At 45.6% G+C, this 17,571-nt stretch overlaps 2 protein-coding genes across 7 annotated transcripts in view; one reads left to right on the top strand and one right to left on the bottom strand.

Moving 5' to 3' along the window:
• MED25 (mediator complex subunit 25) overlaps positions 1-2,954 on the top strand; it is a 29,140-nt gene extending 26,186 nt beyond the window's left edge. For all 6 annotated transcript variants that reach the window (XM_060780744.2, XM_060780743.2, XM_060780741.2 and 3 more), the window contains 2 exons: positions 1,090-1,297; positions 2,719-2,954. In XM_060780744.2, coding sequence (XP_060636727.2) covers positions 1,090-1,297; positions 2,719-2,828 — 318 coding nt within the window. In that variant the 3' untranslated portion in view covers positions 2,829-2,954. The remainder of the gene's footprint in view (positions 1-1,089; positions 1,298-2,718) is intronic.
• A 2,430-nt stretch (positions 2,955-5,384) lies between these two features.
• On the bottom strand, positions 5,385-8,309 carry LOC132779432 (lutropin subunit beta-like). The gene is made up of 3 exons (XM_060783128.2): positions 8,295-8,309; positions 5,879-6,055; positions 5,385-5,699 (listed from the first exon to the last, which is right to left on the bottom strand). The coding sequence occupies exons 1-3, from the start codon at positions 8,307-8,309 to the stop codon at positions 5,469-5,471; spliced, it is 423 nt and encodes a 140-aa protein (XP_060639111.2). The 3' UTR covers positions 5,385-5,468.
• Between the last annotated feature and the right edge of the window lie 9,262 nt (positions 8,310-17,571).

Here is a 17,571-nt window from a genome sequence, read left to right as displayed (position 1 = left end):
CTCCCCTGTTGCATCAGCTCCACTGGCTGCCAGTCTGCTACCAAGCACAATTTAAAGTGCTGGCTTTGACCTATAAAGTCTTAAATGGTTCCAGCCCAAACGTATCTCCCTCTATGAACCATGTCGGAGGTTAAGATTGTCCAGGGAGGCTCTGCTCTCAGTCCCACCTCATTTGCAAGTGTGATTGATGGGAATGAGAGACCTCAGTGATGGTTCCTAGACTATGGAACTCCTTTTCTACCACAATTAGATGAGCATCCTCCCTCTTGGCCTTCAGGAAAAAAGTAAAAACATGCCTGTGGGACCAAGCCTTTGGGCAGTAAGCAATACAAGGAATGGACAGGGATTGTGTGCAATTGATATTTGATATTGGAATGGTCTTGGACTATGATTGTTAGACTATGTGATTTTAATGTTTATTTAATATGTTTTTAACTTCAGATTTTAATGTCTAAATGTTACTACTTTTTATGATTTAACTGATAGTTATATAACTGTTATTGTTGTTTTATGTTAGGTTTTTCGTACATATGTTAGGCATTGCATTTTGCTGTGAATATGTTGGAAACTGCACTGAGTCCCCCTCGGGGTGAGAAAACTGATATATAAATGAATAAATCTATAGAAATAAAAATGTAATGTTCGTTTGTGGGATTAACATAACTCAAAAACCACTGGACAAATTGACGCCAAATTTGGACACAATATGCGTATCAGGCCAACAAGTGACCATCACTCATGAAAACACTGACAAACACAGCAGAAAATACTTAAAAGCCAAAAAAAACCAAAAATTTCGCTCCAACGCAAAACCACACATGCAAACACACATATATACACATATACACATACACATATACACACATGTTGTTCATTCGTTCAGTCACTTCCGACTCTTTGTGACCTCATGGACCATCCCACCCCAGAGCTCCCTGTCAGCCATATACACACCTATGCACACACACAAAGTACATATACACAGACTGGGCCACAGCAACGCATGGCAGGAGACAGCTAGTAAATAAATAAACAAGAAGTGCACTTTTCAGGTCTTACCTGCTATCTCTTCTTTCTTTCCCTCATGTACAGCCCCAACCTGGAGTTCCTCAGTCCCAGCAGCCCCTCCACCACCTCCAACAGGGTTCTCCGGGAATGTTACCACACCAAAACATGGGGCAGGCTCTAGGGCATCAGCCTCCAGGACAGCAGCAGCTCCAACTCCCTGGACAGCCCCTCATGCACCAAGCCCCTGGGCAACAGTGGCCAGGACAGATGGCACCACGGGCACCTTTGCAAGGTACAATATGCTATATTTGTGTAAAATAATAGAAGACTGCAAAAGAGGAACTGCCTCCTTACTATCTGTATTTGGAAATTAGGGAAAGATCTCTGTGATTTTATTAAAAGGCCAGTGAGCTTCTCTCTACCCCAACTATCAAGAGTCATTGACTTTCAAGAGAGAGAAAAAAATCAAGTGGGGAAGCCACATATGAGTGTGTGTATGCCTTAATTGGGAGCCCCAGTGGCGCAGTGGGTTAAAGCACTGAGCTGCTGAGCTTGTTGATCAAAAGGTCGCAGGTTCGATTCCGGGGAGCGGCGTGAGCTTCCGCTGTCAGCCCTAGCTTCTGCCAACCTAGCAGTTCGAAAAAATGCAAATGTGAGTAGATCAATAGGTACCGCTCCAGCGGGAAGGTAACGGCGCTCCATGCAGTCATGCTGGCCACATGACCTTGGAGGTGTCTACGGACAACGCTGGCTCTTCGGCTTAGAAATGGAGATGAGCACCACACCCCAGAGTCAGACATGACTGGACTTAATGTCAGGGGACTACCTTTACCTTTACCTATGCCTTAATTGAGCAATTACATGGTATTCATACCTTCCTATGGGATAAGGTAAAGGTAAAGGTTTCCCTTGACATTGAGTCTAGTTGTACATGACTCTGGGGAGTGGTGCTCATCTCCATTTCTAAGCTGAAGAGTCGGCATTGTCCATAGACGCCTCCAAGGTCATGTGGCCAGCATGACTGCATGGAGCGCTGTTCACTTCCTGCCAAAGCTGTATCTATTGATCTACTCACATTTGCATGTATTCGAACTGCTAGATTGACAGAAGCTGTGGCTAACAGTGGGAGCTCACCCCACTCCCTGGATTCGAACTGCCAGCCTTTCAGTCAGCAATTTCAGCAATTTAAAATGCTGCGCCACCAGGAGGCCCTGTTTACTTGAGATAGTTATGCTATATATAAATTAACATAAGGCCTTTCTGAACATGGTGCCCTCTATGTTTGCTGGGGATGATGAAAGTCGTAGCCAGGAGAGTGACCCAGTTTGAGGAAGATTGGCTCAAGAGTAAATTCTGGAGTGATATTGCCACCCGAAGCTCGGTCTACTGACTGACAGGAACAATATATTGAGTCTTATATAAAATAAAATATATGTGGGTGTTTAGTGCATGTATTATATCAGGCATGGGTAAACTTTGGCCCTCCATGTGTTTTGGACTTCAACTCCCACAATTCCTAACAGCCTACCGGCTGTTAGGAATTGTGGGAGTTGAAGTCCAAAACACATGGAGGGCCAAAGTTTACCCATGCCTGTATTACACAGACTTAAATCCAATGTTTGTGCCATTTTGGGGCTATAGGTTCCTCTCCTCTTAATCTGAGAGAAGTACTTGCTCCTTTTACCTGTGCCATTCCCCCGGTATCTCTCCCAGGTCAGATGCTGATGAACCCAGGTCCCCGGGGCCCTGTACCGCAGCCAGGCCTGCAGCAAGTCCCAGCCCCCAGCATCATGGAGGACGACATTCTCAGAGACCTCATCTGAAGGTGGACAAGGTCCCTGTTCCAGTGCCGTTTACTGCTGAGATGCTTCTCTTCTGGAGAATATTACTGATTTGTTCTGTGTTGTGTGTAATATATTTTTGCCCTTGTTAAAAAATTATCATCCACACCCCTCTGTGTCCTGATGCTTCTTGAAAGAGTTCTCTGCTCCTCCGCAGTCCCAGAAACTCCTCTATCTGACCTTCTCCCCATCCATGTCTGTAACAGCAATAGCCTCTGTTGCACTCAGCTGGGGAAGAGAGCCCAAGAAGGAAGAGCTTTACCACAGCCCCAGAAGTTCTCATGTGGCCCTTCATAGAATTCAGGAAGACCAAGAAATGAAAATCTTTTGTTACTAGGAAACAGGGATCCCATGAGCTTCAGTGAAAAGCTAGAACTGGTGAAGAAGCTGGATTTTTAAATATTTGATTACCCGTATATACTCAAAGTATAAGCCAAGCCCAAGCTAATGATAAGGAATGATGGGAACTGCAGGCTAAATATATATATATTCCCTTCCACCCTTTCATCCTTCCTTCTCTTTTTCCTTCCTTCTTCCCGCTCCCTTTCTCCTTCCTTCCTTCCTTCCTTCCTTCCTTCCTTCCTTCCTTCCCTCCCCCCTCCCTCCCTCCCTCCCTCCCTCCCTCCTTCCTTCCTTCCTTCCTTCCTTCCTTCCTTCCTTCCTTCCTTCCTTCCTTCCTTCCCTTTTGTCTTTTCTTCTCTCTTCCCTCCCTCCCTTCCCTTCCACTCTTCCTTCTTTCCATTCCCTTCTCCCCTTCCATCTTCTTCCTCCCTTCCTTCCTTCCTTCCTTCCTTCTCTTTTTCCTTCCTCTGTTCCTCCTGTGTGGTGCTTACCTGGGAGAAGAGAACGTAGAGAGAGAACATGAAGACCATGTTTCAAGATTTAAAAGGGTGTCCCTTTAAGGAGGAGGGAAGGGGGAAACTGACTTTCTGCTGCTCTAGAGACCAGGGCACAAGGGAGCAATGGTTTCAAATGGCAGGGAAAGAGATTTGACTGAATAAATTAAGAAGAATTCCTGAGAGTAAGAGTTGTTAGTGGCATGGGCTGCCTTGGAGTGTGGTGGTGTCTCCTACTCTGGAGGCTTTTCCACAGAGGCTGTCAATCGGGAATGCTTTGATTGTGCCTTGCATGACAGAGGGTTGGACTAGATGCCCTTAGGGGTCTCTTCCAGCTCTAAGATTCTAGGATTATATATCAGGAGTAGGCCATACGGGGTCTAATGGATACACCTTTTCTCTCCCGTCCACCATCTCATCTTGACCAAGGCCAACCCTTTGGGATCCAAATGTTTCCCATCTTTCCTTCACTTTCTGCCTCTGAAAGAGAAGAAGAAGGGGAGGAAAGGGCAGGGAGGGGACTTGGGGAGAACCCCCTTCCTCCCGGCCCACCCACCTATCTCCGGCCTGCCATGTGGCTCCCAAGCTAGAAAGTTTGCCCATGCCTGGATTAAATTCCCTGAATAAATCTTGCCACAAAAAAACCATAATAGGGTTTCCATAAGTCTTGATGAAATATGGGCTGGCCCATGTGGGCTGAAACAAGAGGAATAGATTTAGAACAGAGGTAACCAAAGCTCATTCAGGATGATATTATGTGCCTGGTTGAATAACTGAAAGGAAGCAGGGGAGGCTAGAGCAGGCATGGGCAAACTTTCTAACTTGGGGTCCACACGCTAGCACTCCCTGCTAGGAGGACTGGCTGCCCAGTGAGGGAAGGAAGGAAGGGAAGGAGGAAGGAAAGAGAGAAGGAAGGAGGAAAGGGAGGAAGGGAAGGATGGAAGGAGAAAAAGGGAGAGGGGGAAGGAGGTAGGAAAGAGGGCAGGAAGAAAAGACAAAAGGGAAGGAAGGAATGGAAGGGAAGGAGGAAGGAAAGAGAAAAAGGAAGGATGAAAAGAAGGATGAAATGGAAGGAAGAAGGAAAGAGAAGGAAGGAAAAGAAAAGGAAGGAGGAAACAGAAGGAAGAAAAGATGAAAGGAAGGAATGCAAGGGTGTAAGGAGAACGGGAGAGAGAAGGAGGGACGAAAGATGGAAGGAAGGATGAAAGGGTAGAAGGGAAAGATAAAAGGAAAGAGAAGGAAGGAAAGACAAAAGGAAAGGAAGGAAGGAGAAAGGGAAGGGAGGAAGGACAAAAGGGTGGAAGAGAAGGAGAAAGGAGAAGGAGGGAGTAAAGAGAAGGAAGGAAAAGAAAGGAAGGAGGAAGGAAAGAGAAGGAAGGAAAGATGAAAGGGAAGGATGGAAGGAGAAAGAGAAGGAAAGAGTGATGAAAGGGGAGGAAGGTTGAAAGGGAAGGGTAAAAGAAAGAGAAGGAAGGAAAGATGAAAGGAAGGGAGGAATGAGAAAGGGAGAGGGAAGGAAGGACGAAAAGATGGAAGGGAAGGAGGAAGGGAGGGAAGGAGGAAGGAAGGAAAGAGAAGAAATGAAGGATAGGATGGTAAAAGGAGGGCCTAAGAGAAGAGCCCAAGGGGCCACATCTGGCCCTCCAACCTGGGTTTGCCCATACCTGGGCTAGAGTATGTAAAAAGGGTTGTAAGTCAGAATGCCTGTGTTCTTGATGTTAATCAATAGAAACACTCCAGAGATCAATCTTGGCTGCTTTTATTTGTCCCACACCATCACTTTTTATTAAGCAAAGACGGCTTGGTTACTGCAGGAGTTGGGCCCAGTGCTCTGAACGGTGCAGTCACTGGAATCCATCTTGCAAAGGTCACAGTGGCAACTGATAGCCACGGGGTACGTGAAGGACGGGTTGACACCGGTTGGGCATCCCTGCAAGAGCATGGTCTCATAGCGTACCTCCTTGTAGGTGCAGACCCTTTGGTTGAAAGATGAGTGGATGGTCTTCCACAACATCTCCTGTAAAAGAGGGTAGAATATGTGAATAGCTTCACCTTGGTAATGTGTGGTGGGGAGGGGAAATGGTGTCAGTGCCAGCTTGCACAGGACTCATTCTATCATTTCCCTGTGTCTGGGTGAGATGATAAGATCTTCTCTCACCCAATCTTCCTCCCTGCCCCCAATACACATGTACACACCCTAGTCTCACAGTAGCCACTGCAGATGGAGGTGGTGATGGTCATGCAGACAGGGCAGTCATCTTTCTCAGCTGCTATGGTGGCATTGACAGGGTGGCAGGCCAGGCTGCTGCTCCTGCGGCTGGCACAGAGAGTGGCAGCCAAGAGAAAGAATGCTGCAAGCAAAAGCTTCTTTTCCTAGGTAGGAAGAGACCAGAAATAAGGGTTGAGGAATCTGGAGAGTAAGGCTAGAATGAAGTTTCCAGGACTTTCACACTATGTAGTTGTTGCACTACGGCATCCTGGAGTTTATAGTTTGGTGAGGCACTAGAGATTCCTGGCTGAGAATTAAACTAAACCTTCCACATTTGTGGATTTGCCTTTTGCAGATTTGATTTTTCACTAATTTTATTAAGATGTTCTGTTAACCTCTAGGTCAGCGTTTTTCAACCTGGGGGTTGGGTCCCCTTGGAGGAGGGGTCACAAGGGGGTGTCAGAGGGGTCGCCAAAGACCATCAGAAAACACAGTATTCTCTGTTGGTCATGGGGGTTCTGTGTGGGAAGTTTAACTTAATTCTATCGTTGGTGGGGTTCAAAATGCTCTTTGATTGTAGATGAACTATAAATCCCAGTAACTAAACTCTCAAATGTCAAGGTCTATTTTCTCCAAACTCCACCAGTGTTCACATTTGGGCATATTGAGTATTTGTGCCAAGTTTGGTCCAGATCCATCATTGTTTGAGTCCACCATGCTCTTTGGATGTAGGTGAACTACAACACCTCCAAAACTCAAGCTCAATGCCCACCAAACCTTTCCAGTATTTTCAGTTGGTCATGGGAGTTCTGTGTGCCAAGATTGGTTCAATTCTATTGGTCGTGAAGTTCAGAATGCTCTTTGATTGTAGGTGAACTATAAATCCCAGCAACTACAACTCTCAAATGACAAAATCAATGCCCCTCCAACCCCACCAGTATTCAAATTAAGGCATATCATGTATTTTTGCCAAATTTGGTTCAGTGGTTCAAATTTGGTTCAAATATTTACATTACGATTCATAACAGTAGCAAAATTACAATTATGAACTAGCAATGAAAATAATTTTATGGTTGGCGGTCAGCACAACATAAGGAACTGTATTAAAGGGTCGTGGCATTAGGGAGGTTGAGAAACACTGCACTAAAGGCTATATTTCAGACGAAAGCAATGATTTAACCACAATTTTGTATTCTTATCTAAGAAAACCCTGTGAAATACAAACTGGATGGCTCTAATGGTCTATTCCAGTTCTATGATTCTGTACACAGTTATCTTAAATTGAGAGGCAACTTGAAGACACATAGATTGCAGCTCACAGTACAGCATTATAGTGTTGCCATGCATGAATCGATCAAAGATTATATATATTTAAATCTCTTGTGAACATTTGTTCAAGACATGCATATATGTGTGTGAGTGTGTGTGTGTTTTGTTGGACTGACAGCCAGATAACATACTCTGTAAAGTTGTGTACACTCAGTGCTATTCATGCTTGGTCAATTTTGCACAATCATATTCAGCAGGCCTTATGTTAAAGGGGTCTATCGAAAGCTGAAGACTCCACTGGATGGTGTTGCCTTTCTTCTAAGCTAAAACCCTTGAAACTATCATGGTGGATTTGAAATGAATCTTATAGAGTCATACAATTGAAAGAGACCTTGTGGGCCACCCAGTCCAATCCCTTTCCAAGAAGCAGGAAAATCACACTCAAAGCACCCCTGAAAGATGGCCATCCAGCCTCTGTTTAACAGCCTCCAAAGAAGGAGCCTTCACCGCACTCTGGGGCAGAGAGTTCCACTGCTGAACAGCTCGCACAGTTAGGAAGTTCTTCCTAATGTTCAGGTGGAATCTCCTTTCCCGTAGTTTGAAGCCATTGTCCTGCGTCCTAGTCTCCAAGGCAGCAGGAAAAAAAGCTTGCTCCCTCTTCCCTATTGACTTCCCCTCACATATTTAAACATGGCCCTTATCACATCTCAGCCTTCTTTACTGCAGGCTAAACATGCCCAGCTTTTTAAGCCACTCCTCATAGGGCTTGTTCTCCAAACCCTTGATCATGTTAGTTGCCCTTAGAAGTCATCTAGTTCAATCCTTTACTCAATGCGCTGATTACAGATATAATGTCTCAGCTACAAGGCTATCTTTAATAAAGGGAAGTCCACCACCTTCCCAAACAAGCCTGTTAAATACCTGTCACAGTTAGAATGGTTGCCCTATTATTTAGCCAAGAACTGATTTTTTTGCTGTTCCTAGTACATAGGTTTTAGTGTTGCAGACATTCAGAAGAACAAGGCATGTCCATTGATATATAATCTCAGTGGTTCAGCTATCTTCCAAGCATTGCCTACAACTATGTGTGAGCCATACATCTACCTCACATTCAGCTTGTGTGTTTGCACTTACCTGTATCAGCTTCATCCTGTCTCCTGAGCTGTAAAGGAGCCCTACCGTCCTATTTTGCATCTTCTTTTATATACATCTTCCCCCTCCTCCGAGTCACCCAACCATCAGGAGCCTCAAGGACGAGCAAAAGAGGGATATCATCTCTCATGGCCCAACCATGCTACGGCTTCAAAGATGTTGTTGTTGGAAGCCTTGGTTTTTGTTCCTAAATTCTGCTTCGGCCAGTGTTTGAATGTTCAAAGGCTATGGCAATATTGCATAGATCTTTCTTTTTATTGTTAGGATTTTTCCTTCCTTGCAAGGAACTTAACATGGGTTGTTGTGTGTTTTTCGGGCTATATGTTCTAGAAGCATTCTCTCCTGACGTTTCGCCTGCATCTATGGCAAAAACCTTCCCATCCTGGCTGATAAAAGAAACCAGAGGGGGTTTGGCAGAATGGGTTAAGGTGATGGTTAATGCTTCCTTACAGAAGGGCAAGATTCCAGCCAGCCTAAAACAGGCTGTTATAAAACTGCTGTTGAAAAAACTATTACTGGACCCCACTCAATTAGTCAACTTTCAGCCAGTTTCCAATTTTCCCTACTTGGGCAAAGTCATGGAACGTGTGGTGGCTTCGCAACTCCAGGGGTTCTTGGTAAACACTGATTATCTAGATCCGGCACAGTCTGGCTTTAGGCCGGGACATGGCACTGAAACAGCCTTGATCGCCTTAGTAGATGATCTACGCCGGGAGCTTGACAAGGGGAGTGTGTCCCTGTTGGTTCTGCTGGACCTCTCAGCGGCCTTCGATACTGCTAACCATGGTATCCTTCTGAGACGACTCGCAGAAATGGGACTTGGTGGTACTGCTCTGCAGTGGCTCCAATCCTTCCTGGAAGGTCAGTCTCAGAGGGTATTACTGGGTGACACCGGTTCGGCTCCACCACCATTGTATTGTGGAGTCCCTCAGGGTTCAGTACTGTCCCCAATGTTATTTAACATCTACATGAAGCTGCTGGGGGAGATCACCCAGAGTTTCAGAGTACGGTGTTATCTGTATGTAGATGACTTCCAGGTCTGTTACTCCTTCCCACCTGTTACTAAGGAGGCTGTCCAGACCTTAAACCGGTGCTTGGCTGCTTTGTTGGACCGGATAAGGGCTAAAAAATTGAAATTGAATCCGGACAAGACAGAGGTCCTCATGGTCAGTCGAAAGACTGAACAGGGCATAGGGTTACAGCCTGTGTTGGATGGGGCCACACTCCCCCTGAAGACGCAGGTTCGCAGCTTGGGAGTGATCCTGGATTCATCGCTGAGCCTGGAACCCCAGGTCTTGGCGGTGGCCAGAGGAGCTTTTGCACAACTAAGACTTGTGCGCCAGCTGCGCCCATACCTTGTGTGCCAGCTGTGCCCATAAGACTTGTGCGCCAGCTGCGCCCATACAGTCTGACTTGGTCACGGTGGTCCACGCTCTGGTTACATCCCAAATAGATTACTGCAATGCGCTCTATGTGGGGCTGCCTTTGAAATCGGTTGGGAAACTTCAGCTAGTCCAATGAGCGGCAGCCAGACTACTAACTGGGGTGACATACAGGGAGAATACCACCCCCCTGTTGTGCCAGCTCCATTGGCTGCCGGTCCACCTCCAGCCCAATTCAAAGTACTCGTTCTGACCTATAATGCTCTATACGATTCTGGCCCAGCTTACTTGTTCAAACACATCCACCCCTATGTCCCACCTTGAAACCTAAGATCATCCGGGGAGACGCCTCTGGTTGCTTCACTGCCGCATCATCACGGGATGTCTGCGCCCTACACCACTGGAGAAATTCCACTGTCTACACTGCACCACCTGACATCCGCCGGGAAGTAGCAGCCAATAGTGAAAGGACCAAGGCAGTGACTTCTCCAGCTCACCCCCTGTTTGGGTATCAGCCAGCACGTCAACGACTTAAATCAAGAAATAGTTTTCTAAGATCTACAGAGACACTCACTGGAACACCCTAGCAAGCGAGAGTACAAAAGTGGCAGGCTCAAACCCAGAACCTCAATCAATGGCTGATACCAAATGAGAGACTCCCCCTGGGCACACAGAAAACTGGGCGACTTGGAAGGCGCTGAACAGACTGCGCTCTGGCACCACGAGATGCAGAGCCAACCTTAAGAAATGGGGCTACAAAGTGGAATCCACGACATGCGAGTGTGGAGAAGAGCAAACCACTGACCACCTGCTGCAATGCAACCTGAGCCCTGTTACATGCACAATGGAGGACCTCCTTGCGGCAACACCAGAGGCACTCCAAGTGGCCAGATTCTGGTCAAAGGACATTTAAGCAACTACCAAGCTTGCATTTTGTCTGTCTGTCTGTTTGTTTGTTTGTTTTGTTAAAAATGTAATACAAATGCCTGTTTACTCTTTGACACGATAAATAAAATCTGGGTCGGCCTTGCTCTCGCTCCCGTCACAGCACAAATGCACCTGGAGGAGACAAGAGACAGGGCCTTCTCAGCAGTGGCCTCCCGCCTATGGAACACACTCCCAAATGAAGTAAGATCAGCCACCTCCCTCCTAGCTTTTTGAAAGAAACTAAATGCATGGTTTTGGGACCAGGCTTTTGGACAATAGGTGCAAGCAGCACTTTAAGGGAATGTGACTGGAACAACGATATGGCTGATGAGACTGTTTTAATGATGGCTTATGTATTGTTAATTATGCTTTTATGTTTAATTGTGGTTTTAATTTTGTAATTTGTTATGTAATGGCTTCGGAATGGGGCCCATTGTAAGCCGTCCTGAGTCCCCCTTCAGGGATTGAGAAGGACGGGATAGAAATGCGAGACATCAGCATCCTCAGAGGTTGTGACCTCACCTCAGACCTCACAACCTCTGAGGATGCTTGCCATAGATGCAAGCGAAACGTCAGGAGAGAATGCTTCTAGAACATGGCCATGTAGCCTGAAAAACCTACAACAACCCAGTGATTCCAGCTGTGAAAGCCTTCGACAATACATTGAACTCAACACGGTCCATGTGTCTCATCAGCTGTTTCATCCCCAAATTTTCTCATCACGATATTATAGATTACGCTACGTAACACGAATTTTGTTCCTGGGTTATAAATTTCATTTCCTAATTGGTTCTATCATAAAAACATGGGGAAAAGTTTAATAAACTGCAAAAACTTTGTATTTGTGGGACATCCTGCAGCACATTTTGCTATGGTTTTGCAATGAATCTCTCATTGAGTCTCAACCAATTCAACATAGTTTGCAGCAGTCACAAAAACAAAGTCTCTGGAAGATAACAACTATGTAAGTAAAGAGAAAGGTTTCCTCTTGACACTAAGTCTAGCCATGTCCGACTCTGGGAAGTGGTGCTTATCTCAATTTCTAGGCTGAAGAGCCAGCGTTGTCCGTAAACACCTCCAAGGTCATGACTGCATGGAGCGCTGTTACCTTCCCACTCTAGTAGTACCTATTGATCTACTCACATTTGCATGTTTTCGAACTGCTAGGTTGGCAGAAGCTAGGGTTAATAGCAGGAGCTCACCCCGCTCCCCAGATTTGAACCGCCGACCTTTTGGTAGGCAGGTGCCACCGGGGAGCCCTTCAAAGTACATAGGTAAAAAGTAAAGGTTTTCCCCTGATATTAAGTCTAGTCGTGTCCGACTCTGGAGGGTTGGACACGACTCTTAAGCTTCATTTCTAAGCTTAAGAGCCGGCGTTGTTCGTAAACACCTCCAAGGTCATGTGGCCGGCATGACTGCGTGGAGCACCGTTATACACAATTAAAGAGGAAATAGCACACAATTAAAGAGGAAATAACACTTCCAAAGCAGGAATATGTTTTGTTTGTTTTCAAAATTAGTTACATAGCGTACCAACCTTGGGCTGTATGACTGTCACTGTCATCAAAGTCAAGGTTCGTTGACATGGACTTGAGCCAACACACAGGAAGCATTCTTAAAAAACAAAACAATACAAGTGTGCTGACATCTTCATCCAGAAAACGAGAAGCCTGAGAAATTTGTGATGGAATTATGATTTGTAGCATTCCAGGTTCTTGGAAAATTGTATGTGAGGAAATGAGTCTTAAAAGCTGCTAGTCAGAGAGAAAACTGGGTTAGGACATGTGTGCAAGAATCTCTGGGTTCTCTGAATGGGATTACATGCAGGAAAGCCTTACGAGGGTTCTGCTAGAGCAGGCATGGGCAAAGTTTGGCCCTCCAGGTGTTTTGGACTTGAAGTCCCACAATTCCTAGCAGCCTATAGGACTTCAAGTCCAAAACACCTGGAGGGCCAAACTTTGCCCATACCAATGCTAGTGTGTGTGTGTGTGTGTGTGTGTATATATATATATATATATGGAATACAATTTATTTATTTCGAGCACTTCTACAACTCCCAAGATTCTTCAGCAAGCATGGCTGGCAACCATGCAGATTGGATATTTTAAGAGTTCTAGTAAAAGAAGATCAAATAATGAAGTTTTAGGGTGTTACATATGAAATCGAAGATATTTGTGTGAAGAGATGTTGAATCATGGGCCTTAGTCTGGTGGAATACCAAAGGTGATAGCGCTATGTCAGTGAAGTCGAGCACCCCCCCCCCCCAAACAAAATAAGGGATAGTGACTTATAGATCTGCAAAGGGCAAGGGCACCAGACTGCACAGTAGGAGTTAAGTCTTGGTCACATTGCCAAGGCACTAACAACAACAAGGACCCCACGAGGCTTTTGGGGAATGGCTGGATCTTGGGACTTCTGCCCTTCAGGAGAGTTATAGTTTCCCAAGGATCAACTTCGATCCCAGCGTGGCAGAATTCCACTCAATGGCTCAGTGGGAAATCAACAGACTTTCCTTTTGGGCTTTAAGAGCTCTGCCTAATGTTTTGGACTCGCAAGTACATCTTTCCCGCTCATGAACTTCCCTCAAAATGAACTATGGACTCATATTGCTTGAAAATAATTTCTTTATTAAATTTCTTTGGCAGGGTGGGATGGGGAAGGAGATATTTGATATGAATTTCTGTGGATTTCTGTATTCCTCCATGTATTTTCCTTATTCTTGCCCTGCAATGGCTTCAAACTACAGGAAAGGAGATTCCACCTGAACACTCGCAGGAAAGCACTATGCACATGCTAATGGGTATTCTTGCTTTCATTTCTAAGTAGCAGCCAGTGTTGCAATGGGTTAAACCCTTGTGCTGGCTGAACTGCTGACTGAAAGGTCAATGGTTCAAATATGGGGAGTGGGGTGAGCTCCTATCTGTCAGCTCCAGCTTCCAATATGAGGACATGAGAAAAGCCTCCCACAGGATGGTAAAAACATCTGGGCATCGGAGGTCCGAATCTGGGGAGAGCGCGGATGAGCTCCCTCCGTCAGCTCCAGCTCCCCATGCGGGGACATGAGGGAAGCCTCCCACAAAGATGGTAAAATGTCAAAAGCATCCGGACGTTCCCTGGGCAACGTCCTTGCAGAAGACCAGTTCTCTCACACCAGAAGCAACTTGCAGTTTCTCAAGCTGCTCCTGACACACACACACAAAATTCTCACTCCAGGTGTTCAAGGACTCAACTGGCTTCAAATGTTTTCTAAACCTGGGCTATGGATTGAATTAATCCTGGGCAGCTATTGCCAGATGGGAAGAGCTTTCCCACCCAGGGCAATAGTGACAAATGAAGCAGATAGAGATTTTCCATGAGGCCTTGGGGTTTACAAGGCTGTTAGCTCTGGGCTAGCGCAGGTGTGTCGCTAGGTGAGAAATCCCTCTCTATCTTTGTCGCACACAACCCGAGCTCCTTGACGTTTATTTTTTACCCTGGTCCCACCTGTAACAATAGCTAAAGTGGGCTTGGCATGAAAAGCAGGTATTTGTGGAGTTGACAAACACAAGGCTTCAGGAGAAAATACAACATTCTTGAGACAACATTTCAAAAAAAGATCTGGTAGAATTCATCTCCTTACCCACTGTTTGCTTTGCTGTAAGAAACTAGAAATGTTGCATTTTTGCAACATTTTTTTTTCTTGAGGAACTGCAAGTTGCTTTTGAGATGAGAAATTTGGCCATTTGCAAGGATGTTGCCCAGGGGACCCCCGGATACTTTTGATGTTTTACCATCCTTGTGGAAGGCTTCCGTCATGTCCCCACATGCGGAGCTGGAGCTGACAGAGGGAGCTCATCTGCGCTCTCCCCGGATTTGAACCTCTGACCTGTCAGTCTTTAGTCCTGCCGGCTCAAGGGTTTAACCATTGCATCACCAGGAGCTCCTGGAACACTGCAACTGTTATATTAAGGGAATTCTGGGGTTTGTGGTCCAAAAAGTCAATCAGATACAGCCACAAGTGATTGCCAAAAAGGAGAGGTGGCAGGGAAATGTTCCTGGACAATAGACTAATCCCAAAGCCTCAAACCCAAGGAGTTGCGCCCTAAACCCCAGATACTATGCACCCTGAGTTTCCCCTTATGAATTCATGTTTATGATCTACTGATGGATGTGAACAAGGGGGGATTCTTATATATGTGTGTGTTGTATTAAATGAGGCATGGGCAGATACGATCCAGAGCACCTAAAAAGAGCCTTAAAAAGGTAAAGGTTTCCTCTGACATTCAGTCTAGTTGTGTCTGATTCTGGGGGGTGGTGCTCAGCTCCATTTCTAAGCTGAAGAGCCAGTGCTGTCCATAGACACCTCCAAGGACATGTGGCCAGCATGATTACATGGAGCACCTCTACTTTCCCGCAGAAGCGGTACCTATTGATCTACAGACATTTGCATTTTTTAAAACTGCTAGCTTGGCAGAAGCTGGGGCTAACAGCGAGAGCTCACCCCACTCCCCAGATTCGACATTAAGTCTAGTCGTGTCCAACCCTGGGGGTGGTGCTCATCTCCATTTCTAAGCTGAAGAGCCAATGCTGTCCATAGACACCTCCAAGGTCATGTGGCCAGCAGGATTGCATGGAGCGCCATTATCTTCCCGCAGAAGAGGTACCTATTGATCTAATCACATCCTAGGTTGGCAGAAAGAGCCTTAAAGTATAGTAATTTGTTGGTGTTTGTGAAACAGGTTCTATGTCCTGCTAAGAAATGAATTCATGCAGGTAAACAGAGTAAACAGGAAATACCTGATTTAGAAACACAAAGGGGATTGAACTCCTGAGGATGTCCAGGTGGTTGGAAACGTCAGACACAAACAGCACTTTGATGGAATCTGTATTATTCTGTATGCATTCAACTGAACTGTCTGTATTTGCACAAGCCTCTTCATTGTCTCAGAGGCTGATTCTTTTTGTGCATTCTGGACTTTGGGGATTGAATGGATGGATTGGATGGCCCATGAGTAGGGCCCACACCAACAAAGTAAAGAGATTGCCCAGGGAGGGGTCAAAGGATTTCCCTTAAAGAAGAAATGAACTATTTATTAAGCAGTTGCCTGTCCCTCGTCGGCAGATTGAAGAAGTCACCAATTTTCCAAAGTTACAGAGTGTTTATTCCGTGTTTGAAGATTTTATCCTTAATAAAGAACTTTGCTGGACTTATCTTAAACCTCTGCAGAACTTTGTGTAGGGAAATCTATAGGGCCTCTCAGCCGAGGCACCCTGGCATCCCGTTGGGCATTCAAATAGCACATCCTGTTAACAGACATCCCCACAGGCCCAACACGCGACTGCACATTGTATTATTAGCCCAGACTGGGCAGACTCTTTGAACGGCTCCAACTTTAAGCAGACCAATGACAGCTCTCCATTCTTCTCGCCATGGGGGAAACTCCATCCATCTCTGATGTCAACAGGAGTTCCCAGGCGGTGAAAGTGTGGATCTTGACAGCTTTTCAGCCAATCATGGGATGGAGCAGGTATTTTGAATGGCTGACAAAGGGGATTAAATGTGTTGCATTGAGCTGCAAGTGTATGACCGATTGTTTTAGAGCGGAGACTCTGGCCCCTTCCAGGTAGGCACTATACCCCAGGTTTTCTGTTGATACCAGATTATCTATCCAATTTAAAGCAGAAAACCTGGGATCAGATCCTAGGATATAGTCCTGCCTGGAAGGGCACTAAGTATCAGACATCCTTTCAGGCCTAAAGCCAATAAATCTCTGCTTGTTGCCTTCAAACCCAGTCTTTGTTTCATCATCTGGCTGTCAAGGTTGCAGAGTGTGTTGGGCAATGGATCCACACCATTCCTCAAGCAGCTAGCTGAATTTTGGCTTTAGGACAAATTGTTTTCTTTCTTTCCTGAAAGTATTGCAGGCATCAGCAAGCATATAACAACAACAACAATACTCCTGACCTCACTATTGTGGAAAAAAACAATGTATGAATTGTCGAAGTTGCAATCCCAGGCAACAGCAGGATTGATGAGAAGCCAAATTTGGTCAGTGAATGCAAATGCTTTGGTATACTTTAGCAGCGACAGTGGGTGAGGAATGCAGATATTGAGAAAGTTATTCTTTCTTTTTAGTAAATTACAATTCCTAGAATTGATAATATGTTGCTCTCAGGTTTTATGGGAAATTAAAATGCGTAGCCAGGTCTCACTGCCCTGCTCATAAATGAGATGTCTGCTTGCAAATCTATCAGAGCTCACAAACAGGAGAGAGGTCCTACTAGAAACAAGTCCACCCACTACCAGATCTGGCCTTCAGGGTGGAAGTGGACAGATTTTTGATGGTTTTTTTTTAAGGTATTGCCAGTTGTAGGTGGGAGGAGGTAATATATTTGTCCCAGGGTCATCCATCTCTAATATACTCAGGACGGGAAAACAGTCTATCAGCCATGAAGCTTACAGCTTGGCCTTGGACAAGCAGCTCTACCTGCCTAACCTACCTCACAAGGTTATTGAGAGGATAATATGGGATAATCCTATGCATGTTGCCTGAAGCTTTGATGGAAGGATGGTGATAAGAAAAGCTCTTCGTGAAATATGAGTCTCCGGTCTCTTTGGATGAGCTTCCCTCGCCTTTTCGAAGAGGATTAAGATGGAAACCGAGCTATAGAATCAGAATCATAGAGTTGGAAGAGACCTTGTGGGCCATTCAGTCCAACCCCCTGCCAAGAAGCAGGAAAATTGCATTCAAAGCACCCCCAACAGATGGCCACCCAGTCTCTGTTTAAAAGCCTCCAAAGAAGGAGCCTCCACCACACTCCGGGGCAGAGAGTTCCACTGCTAAACAGTTCTCATAGTCAGGAAGTTCTTCCTAATGTTCAGATGGAATCTCCTCTCTTGTAGTTTGAAGCCATTGTTCCGCGTCCTAGTCTCCAGGGCAGCAGAAAACAAGCTTGCTCCCTCCTCCCTA

Source organism: Anolis sagrei, chromosome 6, assembly GCF_037176765.1.
Source record: "Anolis sagrei isolate rAnoSag1 chromosome 6, rAnoSag1.mat, whole genome shotgun sequence".
Classification (NCBI taxonomy): Eukaryota; Metazoa; Chordata; class Lepidosauria; order Squamata; family Dactyloidae; genus Anolis; species Anolis sagrei.
Note: the sequence above shows the minus strand (reverse complement) of the source record. Positions and strands in the feature narration are given on the sequence as shown.